Source organism: Trichechus manatus, unplaced genomic scaffold, assembly GCF_000243295.1.
Source record: "Trichechus manatus latirostris isolate Lorelei unplaced genomic scaffold, TriManLat1.0 scaffold00250, whole genome shotgun sequence".
Classification (NCBI taxonomy): domain Eukaryota; kingdom Metazoa; phylum Chordata; class Mammalia; order Sirenia; family Trichechidae; genus Trichechus; species Trichechus manatus.
The window spans coordinates 1353191-1363228 of record NW_004444186.1 but is presented as its reverse complement, the minus strand read 5'-3'; the positions used below and the strand labels follow the sequence as shown (position 1 = coordinate 1363228).

General features: G+C 63.7%; 2 protein-coding genes across 4 annotated transcripts in view; one reads left to right on the top strand and one right to left on the bottom strand.

The window, feature by feature from the left end:
• Positions 1-7665, top strand: part of ZNF687 (zinc finger protein 687) — an 8263-nt gene extending 598 nt beyond the window's left edge. The window contains exons 2-9 of one of the 2 annotated variants that reach the window (XM_004389549.3): positions 2404-4505; positions 4660-4838; positions 5181-5357; positions 5450-5612; positions 5712-6041; positions 6182-6294; positions 6476-6617; positions 6727-7665. In XM_004389549.3, coding sequence (XP_004389606.1) covers positions 2421-4505; positions 4660-4838; positions 5181-5357; positions 5450-5612; positions 5712-6041; positions 6182-6294; positions 6476-6617; positions 6727-7221 — 3684 coding nt within the window. In that variant the 5' untranslated portion in view covers positions 2404-2420 and the 3' untranslated portion in view covers positions 7222-7665. Of the gene's footprint in view, positions 1-1564; positions 4506-4659; positions 4839-5180; positions 5358-5449; positions 5613-5711; positions 6042-6181; positions 6295-6475; positions 6618-6726 lie in introns of those variants that run through there. The other variant, XM_023724584.1, reaches the window with a different exon arrangement.
• A 941-nt stretch (positions 7666-8606) lies between these two features.
• PI4KB (phosphatidylinositol 4-kinase beta) overlaps positions 8607-10038 on the bottom strand; it is a 25644-nt gene continuing 24212 nt past the window's right edge. For both annotated transcript variants that reach the window (XM_023724585.1, XM_004389548.2), the window contains one exon: positions 8607-8933. In XM_023724585.1, the coding sequence (XP_023580353.1) occupies positions 8752-8933 (182 nt within the window). In that variant the 3' untranslated portion in view covers positions 8607-8751. The remainder of the gene's footprint in view (positions 8934-10038) is intronic.

Sequence of the window (10038 nt, the reverse complement as noted above, 5' to 3'; positions counted from 1 at the left end):
GCGCCTCCGATCACTCCCCACGCTCGGGAGAGCCCCGCGGAGTGCCGGCGGCGCGGAGGCTGCGCTGCGCACGGCGGGAGGGGAGGGGGTCGGAGTTGGGACGGACGCCGGCCGGAGAGCGGCGGCTCCCGCAGAGGCTCCCCCGCCCGGTTCCCTCTCCCCGGCCTCCCTGCGTCGTCCGGAGCTCGGGGGCGCTGCGCCGCGGCTCCCAAAGGGCCTGGCTCGTCCGAGGCCCGTCCTTCCCTTCGCACGTCGGTGGGAGCGAGGGAAACGCCGCGCGCCTCAGTTTCCCCTGGAGCTGCTTCTGTGCACAGCCCGCCCCCTCCTCAGCGGCCAGACGTGCTCCCCGCGCCGGCCCTCGGCAGATGGCAGGGACTTAATTCGGCCCGCTGCCTAGCTTGGCCGCAGCCTAATCGCCCCCGGCCGCCGGCCCCTCGCCCTCCCCTGTCAGCGCGCACCGCGCAGGCCCCAGGCCCGAGCAAGGGGCGTTGGAGCCCCCGCCTGACCCGAGCCAGTTCACCCTCTTCCTGTTCTGCCCTTTCCTTTGGTTTTGGGGGAAGAACATAGGGAAGGGGGGGGGCGGCAGGAGCCCAAAAGACAGGGCGCAGCGTTGGCAGAAAGGCCCGGCCTGGGCCGCGGGGCGGGGGAGCCTCCTTGGCCTTGAACTGGGCTGCTTGGTCGTCTGTCTGCCTGGGTGGCCATCGGATGACCTCGAAGTTGCTTGGACGCCAAAGGGGGAGGTGATTAGGGGAGGCAAGTTCGCAGGTGTCTTCGCATGGTCCCCGCTGGCTTGCACTCACCAGCCCACTTTTCTGAAGGCCTGAGTGGAAGCTGGAACAGGCCTCTCGGGGTCTGGAGAGAGCCAGGTCGAGCAGGGCCTTGCGGCCCTTCAGGGCAGAGGTGAGGGATGAAGGGCTTTGTTTAAACCCAGAGTCTGCAGAATTGGGGGGGAGGGGGGCGGGAGGATTCCTTTCTGCCTGTTTGGTACCCCCCTCCTCCCACCCCCACCTTGGTCCGCGCGATGCCAGCTGCCACCTGCTGGGACTGTCTGCAGTTAGGGTTTAAAGGCTGGAAAGAGGTGAGAGCCTTGGCCCTGGGAAGTGGCTCTCCTCCTGGGCAGGGCATGGATAAGGAGAGACTTCTGCAGTACTTTTTCCTGGCTGGAGACGCTCTTGTGGGAGTCTAGTGCCTCATGAGGCTTGTGGGATTTGTTTGGTGCTGGGCTAGGTTGGGGCTGGGTGAGACTTTCTGGGCTCCTGTGGCCAAAGGAAAATGAAAAGGGTGAGGAGTTTGCGTTGAAGACAAACGGGAGTGAGGAGCTCAGGGCTGAAATGAGAGGAACAGAGCAGCCTGGCGCTTCTCCATTGTGATTGCTGGGCAAGCCTGCACCCTGGAGTTTTAGCCCTGGGAGAGCGGGGTGGGGAGGGAGGGCGGGCCGGGGTGGGGAGAGCCAGGGTACTCCGGGGAAGGTCCGTGAGCGAGCAGCAGGTGTTCGTGACTGGAGAGGCATGGGCTGGGGCCCTTGTGACCGGGCTGCCGTCACCATTTTCCCCTGTCTCCTCTTTGTCTCTTTCCGTTCCTTTGTCTAATCTCCATCTCGGTCTCTTGGGTGATTTCCCTGAGGCCGTTTCTCCCTGTTGACCCGTCTAGATCTCTAGATGTCAGTGAAGTCCCCGACTGCCCTAGACTTGACCTTAAATGACCCCTGGCCTTGTCTCTGACCCTGGCCCTAGATTTTCAGTGCCCTGTCCTTCTCAGCTCCTCCCGGACCTGATGTGGTCCTGTTCCACCAGCTGTAATAAGTTGGTTTCTGGGTTCTGGCCCTCAGGTTTAGAGTTTCACATCACGCTCAGAGTAACCCTGTGATGTGTGATCACTCGTCCCTTCTTTCAAACAGCAAAAGTAAGTGAAGGAAGGGGCTTCCGCAGCGAGCCAGTGATCGCATTGTAGCTAGAGTAATTTGTCTTTTCCTAAGTCACACATGGGTTTTCAGATCTCTGTGGACCCCAGAAGATCCATGAAAAAATATTAACGGATTGCATGCTGACATGAATGAACCCTTAAACCTAGGGCATCACGTACGTCATCTTCCCTAATAACAGTATTGATTAACTGACGGATTCTGTGCTGGACGCAGGACAGGGCCAGGCAGTTTCCCTCTTTCCGGCTGCTCTCTGAACCCGCTCTTTCTGCGTGTTCTGGCTTATGCTTCTGAGAAGTCTCTGCTTCTCTGGGGTCTGCTGTCTGCCCCGGTGTGCACGTATTACCCCCTTTCTGATTTTAGGGGTTGGTAAACCAACCGCCTCCACCCGCTCTCTAGGATTTGCGCTATGGTGGGGCTGTACTCTCGGGCTCCGAGAGGGTGCCTGCGTCCGGGGGTCTCAGTTTCTCTGTTTTCATCAGGTCTGGGACCTGCCACCATGGGGGACATGAAGACCCCTGATTTTGACGACCTCCTTGCTGCCTTCGACATTCCCGACATAGACACGAATGAAGCCATCCACTCTGGGCCCGAAGAGAACGAGGGGCCGGGAGGCCCGGGGAAGCCAGAACCCAGTGTGGGGACTGAGTCTGCAGCCACCGCCGCCGGGGATGGCCCTGGAGCTCCGGCCCCGGCCCCTGACATCTCGGCGGTCAGCGTCATCGTCAAGAACACTGTATGTCCCGAGCAGCCGGAGAGCCTGGCTGGGGGTTCAGCAGGGGAGGGGGCCCGGGCTGGGGGAGTGACTAAGGAAGGGCCTGTGGGGCCCCGTCTGATGCAGAATGGTTTTGGGAGCCCTGAGCCATCCCTCCCAGGAACCCCCCGCTCTCCAGCGCCTCCCAGCGGTGGTTCCTGGAAAGAAAAGGCCGTGGAAGGCAAAGCTCCCTTGGACCTCTTTGCTCATTTTGGGCCTGAGCCAGCGGAGGACACTGACCCGCTGCCTCCGTCTGCACCCTCCCCACCTCGTGAAGGGGCCATGTCCCCCCCTCCCTTCCCCTCGCCCTTTGAGCTGGCTCAGGAGAATGGCCCAGCTCTGCCGCCGCCTGGCTCTTCCCCACCGCTGGGGGCCTTGCAGCAGGGTGGCTGCAGCCCCCTTTGTCCTCAGGGCCTTGCCCGGCGAGACTCAGCCTCCAGCCCTGAGGCCACAGACGTGCCTGCTGGTGCCTCGCCTCTCCGTGTGGCTGGGGTGCCCTTCTTCAAGCAGTCTCCTGGGCACGAGAGCCCTCCTGCCTCCCCTAAAGTGCCCGGCTGTCAGCCTCTGAAGGAAGAGGAGGAAGACGAAGAGGGCCCAGTGGACAAGTCTCCCCCAGGAAGCCCCCAGAGTCCCTCTAGTGGAGCCGAGGCCGCGGACGAAGACAGCAATGACTCCCCCGCCTCCTCCAGCTCCTCTAGGCCCCTCAAGGTGCGGATCAAGACCATTAAAACGTCTTGTGGGAACATCACGAGGACCGTAACACGGGTGCCCTCAGACCCTGATCCTCCTGCCCCCCCGGCCGAGGGGACCTTGTTGGCTGACGCTAACCTCCTAAAGCTGTCCCCTGCTCCCCCGACTCCTGAGGGCCCAAAGGTGGTGAGTGTCCAGTTGGGTGATGGCACGAGGCTAAAGGGCACGGTGCTGCCTGTGGCCACCATCCAGAACGCCAGCACTGCCATGCTGATGGCTGCCAGCGTGGCCCGCAAGGCCGTGGTTCTGCCTGGGGGGACGGCCACCAGCCCCAAGACCATGGCTAAGAACGTGCTAGGCCTGGTGCCCCAAGCCCTGCCCAAGGCAGAGGGACGAGCTGGCCTGGGGACAGGGGGACAGCGGGTCAACGGGGCCTCGGTGGTGATGGTGCAGCCTTCCAAGCCGGCCACAGGGCCGGGGGCGGCGGGGGGCACGGTGATCTCACGGACCCAGTCCAGCCTGGTGGAGGCCTTCAACAAGATCCTCAACAGCAAGAACCTGCTGCCCGCCTACCGGCCCAACCTGAGTCCCCCCGCCGAGGCCGGCCTGGCCCTGCCGCCCTCGGGCTACCGCTGCCTGGAGTGTGGGGATGCCTTCTCCTTGGAGAAGAGCCTGGCCCGGCACTACGACCGCCGGAGCATGCGCATCGAGGTCACCTGCAACCACTGTGCCCGCCGCCTGGTCTTCTTCAACAAGTGCAGCCTGCTGCTGCATGCGCGGGAGCACAAGGACAAGGGGCTGGTCATGCAGTGCTCACATCTGGTCATGCGGCCTGTGGCCCTAGACCAGATGGTGGGGCAGCCGGACATCACGCCCCTGCTGCCTGTGGCTGTCCCGCCCGTCCCGCCGGCCCTGCCCGCCTTGGCCAAGGCCGAGGGGGCCGTCACCTCCACCGCCGTTACTGCGGTTGCTGCCGAAGCTCCGGTGCTGCCGCTCTCGGCCGAGCCCCCGGCTGCCCCCGCCGCCTCTGCCTCCACCTGCTTCCGCTGCCTGGAGTGCAAGGAGCAGTGTCGGGACAAGGCTGGCATGGCTGCCCACTTCCAGCAGCTCGGACCCCCTGCCCCCGGGGCCACCAGCAACGTGAGTTGTTGTCCATAGCCCTTCCCTGCGGGGAGGAGGGACGGCAGGTGCTGTGCGGGTAGAACCTAGCAAGGGGTTGGGGGGTCTGGTTAGACGTCTTCGGGGTCAGGCCGTTCCTTACCAACATCACCTCGTTTCCACCGCCCCCCAACAGGTGTGCCCCACCTGCCCCATGATGCTCCCCAGCCGCTGCAGCTTCAGTGCCCACCAGCGCATGCATAAGAGCCGGCCCCCCCACGTCTGTCCTGAGTGCGGGGGCAACTTCCTGCAAGCCAATTTTCAGACCCACCTCCGAGAGGCCTGTCTGCATTTCTCGCGCCGAGTGGGATACAGGTGCCTCGCACCCCTCCTGCCACGTACTGCCTCGACGCTTCCCCCCGAGTACTTTATGGCCTTGGGGATGACTTCGCAAGGGGAGCCCCCCTCTCTCCGCTGCACCCCCAGCCTGCCTCCGTCTCCCTCAGGGAGAGCAGGGCCCCTTGGAGTTCAGCCTCTGCCTCCTCAGCAGGCCTCCCTTGGGGAGCTGGGCCTCTGCAGCTCCTTCCTCCACCTCGCCCATGCTCCACCGCCCAGTTCCTGACAGACCTCAGAACCCCCATCCCTGAGAATGAGTGTGGGGGGAGGGACACGGAGGTGCCCCTGCCTCACCGTGGCGCCTCCTGCTTCCTCCCCAAGGTGCCCCAGCTGTTCAGTGGTGTTTGGGGGTGTGAACTCCATCAAGTCCCACATCCAGACGTCACACTGCGAGGTGTTCCACAAGTGCCCCATCTGCCCCATGGCCTTCAAGTCTGCGCCCAGCGCCCACGCCCACCTCTACACGCAGCACCCTAGCTTCCACTCGCAGCAGGCCAAGTGAGACCTGGGAGGAGGCGGGCGTGGGCTGGGGGTGGGCTCGGGCCGCCCCTCGCCTGCCTGACGGCCGCCCTGTCCTCCGCACCCCGTAGGCTGATCTACAAGTGTGCCATGTGTGACACTGTCTTCACTCACAAGCCCCTCCTCTCCTCGCACTTCGACCAGCACCTGCTGCCACAGCGCGTCAGTGTCTTCAAGTGTCCGTCCTGCCCTCTGCTCTTCGCCCAGAAAAGGACCATGCTGGAACACCTCAAGGTAGGGCGGCGGGGGCGGGCCTGGGGTCACACAGCCTCGGGAAGGGACGGGGAGCTGGGCCCCCCCCCCAACAGGCCTCCCCTTGCCTCCCCTTGCCAGAACACCCATCAGTCTGGACGCCTGGGGGAGGAGAACTCTGGGAAAGGGGCTGGGGGTGCCCTGCTGACCCCGAAGACTGAGCCCGAGGAGCTGGCTGTGTCTCGGGGAGGGGCAGCCCCCGCCACCGAGGAGTCATCTTCATCCTCAGAAGAGGAACTGCCCAGCTCCCCGGAGCCCCCGCGCCCCACCAAGCGGCCCCGGCGGGAACTTGGGAGCAAAGGCATCAAGGGCGGGGGCGGGGGGCCTGGAGGCTGGACCTGTGGCCTCTGTCACTCCTGGTTCCCCGAGCGCGACGAGTATGTGGCGCACATGAAGAAGGAGCACGGCAAGGTGAGGGGCCCCGAGGGGGGTGAGGGGCCCCGAGGGGAGCGAGGGAAGAGGGCGGCTTCAGGCCTGGCCTGTGTGACGGTGGGGGGGGGGGCACGGGGTCCTGGAGTCCAGCTCTCAATCTCCCACCCCTGCTCTCCCAGTCAGTGAAGAAGTTTCCCTGTCGCCTGTGTGAGCGCTCCTTCTGCTCCGCCCCCAGCCTGAGGCGCCACGTCAGGGTCAATCACGAGGGTATCAAGCGCGTTTACCCCTGCAGGTAAGCCTTGCTCCTCGCCCCTTCCTCTCTGCCCTGCAGGGTCCCCCTCAGAGAACCTTCCCACCTGCCTCTTCCCTCCGTGGCCGAAGGTCGAGGCCCCCCGCCCCGGTGGCTGTCCTCCGGGAGCCGCGGGCCTGGGTCTTCGGGTAGCGCCTGGGTGCCATGCCGCTCTCCCCTCCAGGTACTGCACGGAGGGGAAACGCACCTTCAGCAGCCGCCTCATCCTGGAGAAGCACGTCCAGGTCCGGCACGGCTTGCAGCTTGGGGCCCAGTCCCCTGGGCGGGGGAGCGCCCTGGCCCGGGGCCCTGGTGCCAGAGCCCAGGTAGGCAGAGGCCCGGCCTGCTCTGCTAGGGTCACGGAGTGGGGGAGGGCAGGGCTCCCAGGGACAGCGGGGGTGACGGAGCGGGGCCCACTGTTCTTCCCCTCTCCAGGGGCCAGGACGGAAACGCCGGCCGTCTTCTGATTCCTGCAGCGAGGAGCCCGACAGCACGACCCCGCCGGCCAAGTCCCCCCGAGGCGGACCCAGGTCCGGAGGCCACGGCCCCCTGCGCTATCGGGGCGGCGGCTCAGCGGCGCAGAGCCTCGTGGTGGGGCTGCGGGCGGACGGCGGCACCCAGCAGTGCCGTGACTGCGGCCTGTGCTTTGCCTCGTCGGGCTCCCTGAGCCGGCATCGTTTTATCAGCCACAAGAAGAGGCGGGGTGCGGGCAGTGCCAGTGCCCTGGGGCTGGGGGACCGGGAGGAAGAGGCCCCCCATCCACGGTCTGACCCAGAAGGTGGAGAGTCACCTTTGCCCGCTTCTGGGGGTCCGCTGACCTGTAAGGTCTGTGGCAAGAGCTGTGACAGCCCGCTCAACCTCAAGACCCATTTCCGCACACACGGCATGGCCTTCATCAGGGCTCGGCAGGGGGGCAGCGGGGACAACTAGGCCCTCCTTCCCGCCAGTAAGCCGGGTGTTACTGCTGCTGCCTGCTCCCTGGGCTGGGGAGCTCTGTGAAGATTCACCTTCTGTTCCACTCCTCCCTTCCCCACAGGGCAGAAAAAAGGCTTTTGAGGATTAGGATTATTTGCAGCCCCGCCCCCTGTGGGTTTGGCCCCTGGGTCCTAGTAGAGTGGGCCCTCCATTCCTTCTTTGCGAGCCCAACACTAATTCTCCTCTGCTGCAGACCCTGGCGTGGGACTGGGGTGGGAGGAAGGGACTTTCTTACCCTGCGACGGGACAGGGAGGGACCAGCGTGGTTTGGGGAGGATCCCGGACACACTCCATAACTCCTCCAGACACAGGCAGGGACTGCCCTCCTCTGGCCTGGCCCCACCCCAGACTCGCTGGGCGCTCGAGCTCCCACCCCTGTAGTGCCTTTCACTTGTATTCTTCCCCAGAATTCCACGGGGGGGGGGGTGGGAATGAGTCCTGTTGAGGGAGGCGCAGGCTCTCAGGAATCAATCTTGTAGTAATAATACTAACAGCGGGGAACGGGAGGGGGAAAACGAGACCATTAAAACTGCTCGCTCGCGGTTCAGTCCCTGCTCGGGCTCTTCTTTTTCCGTGACCTGGATGACACGGGCTTGGTGGGGAGGGGGCGAGAGTCCAAACTGGGGAGGCCCTTCGGGAAGGGGTGGTACTGGCCAGGCCAGGACAGAAAAGTGGTTGTTCTCCACCTCTTTCTCTTGGTGCCTTTTGTATCTTGGACACTGAGGCATATATTCCCTCCTCACCCTCTCCCAACCCCGTAACAACTGAAATGACACAGATGGCTAACTAAGGACTTTATTTTGAACAAAAATTAAAAAATTGAGAGCTTGTTTCCCTGGGTGTGGGGAAGGGATCAGAGAAGGACTCCCCACGGCTAGGCCGAGGCCCTCGAGGTGGAGGGGTTGTGGTATTCCCTTACCCGCCCCTGGGATGGGGAACCTCGGCCAGGGCAGGACCTGACAGAGCCCACCTGCCAAGGGGAAGTCGAGCTAGGGGTCAGTCCCTGGGAGCGCACAGAGTCAGGCAGCAGCACGGCCAGAGGCCAACCACAGGATCAAGTCCTAAGTACCAAGAACCTGCTCCTTCCCTCACTTCCTGGGACCCAGAGCAGATTAAGAAGGTGGCCTGAGGGCACAACCTCTCAGACCAGGTAAGGAACAAGACCCAGTGTCCCCCCCCCCCCATTCACCACCTCTGTTCTCTGGAGGACAGTCCTGGAGTCTGTCAGGTGGTAATACTGACACAGAGCTGGGGGGCAAGGAGCCCCAGCAAGTCTGGACCTCCGTGGCTGGCTCTCCCGCCGCCCACCTCCCCCCACCCCCGCAAGCTCTCGCGGTTACCACATGATCCTTTGTATCTCTTGTCTTCCATTTCCCTTGGGTGGATGGTTGGGTGAGTGGGGTTTCCTGGTTTAGGGTTTATCAGGCCCTCCTAGGGAGGGTCCCCTGGATCTCCCCACCACTCCTGGGCCCGAGGAGAAGGGTGTCACATGATGCCGTTGGTGAGGTACTGGAAGCCGTCGTAGAGTTTGGTGGTGATGGAGCGCATGCTGCCGTCCACCATCTGCTCCACCAGCATCTGGAGCTGCTCCTCGGTCATGCTCATGTGGAACCTCTCTTTGAGGTTCCGGATGGTGCTGGAGCCATGGAAGCAAGGAAGCTGAGAACCTGGGGGAGGCAGTGGGGGTAGAGGGTCACGGATGAATAGGAGGGAGCGGCCGCAGGAACAGCCACAGCAAGTAGAGCCAGGGGTATCTGCAGCACCCCTTCCCTCCCCACCTCAGAGTGAGCCCTGAGAGTGGATGCAGTCTGGTTTGGGCAGAGAAGAGAGGACAAGTGGGAGACCCTGTCTTGAGCCCATCTTTCTCCCACACTCCTAAGCCCTTCTCTAGGTGAGGACGTGCCTTGAGCGGAGAGGAGGGGCCATACCACATCTCCCCAGGTGAGGGAAGGCTGGGAAGAGGTTCTGGGCAGTGGGCCCTGAGCTGGGCACTTATCTGCTTGCAGGCCTCTGCCTATGCTACGTCTGACACTCACAGATGACCTGGGCCACCGTCATCACGGGGCCAGACGGGGAGGCTCCTGAGCAACGGCGACAACCTGTGGGGTGGGGGTGGGGGTGGGGAGGAGGCGGCAGCTGGCAGCTCAGACCCTGCGCACACCTGAACCTTAAGGAGAGGGATGGGAACAGGGGCCCAGAGGAGCTAGGGGATCTTGGACGAAGGATTAGTAACTAGCTGGCGGGACAGTGAGGAAACTGCCTAGGAAAAGACAAAGATGAGGGACGAAGGAAAGACTCCTCAGCTCGGAGCAGGAGGGGCGAGCAGGGGGAAAGGGGAGGGTAGCCGAGAACAGGGCAATCAGGTCAAAGTGAAACGGGGAGGAAAGTGGTGACTGAAACATCTGAGGTGACAGAAAAGGGAGATGAGAAACCCGGAGGTACGAGGGACAGGGAGGCTAAGAGGGGCCAGGAGGCCGGAGGTGGGCACTGCTCGCCCCGAGAACACCCAGCGGGATACCCTGCTGCCACCAGGGCCTAGCTGGGCCAGGAGCTGGGAGGAACGCCCCCAAAGAGAAACAGGCCCCAGACCAGAGCTCGGCACTCTCTGGGGACCTCCCTCCGAGTCCTGGGATGAAATCAACTTTCCGGAAGGTCCATGGTCCAGGGCTCTAACGTAAGTGACCATCCTGGAGCACTATGAGCACTGCTCTACCTCGAACCGCCGCGCCTCCCCTGGCCCCGCCCCTCGTCTCCCCCGACCCAGCCCCCGTC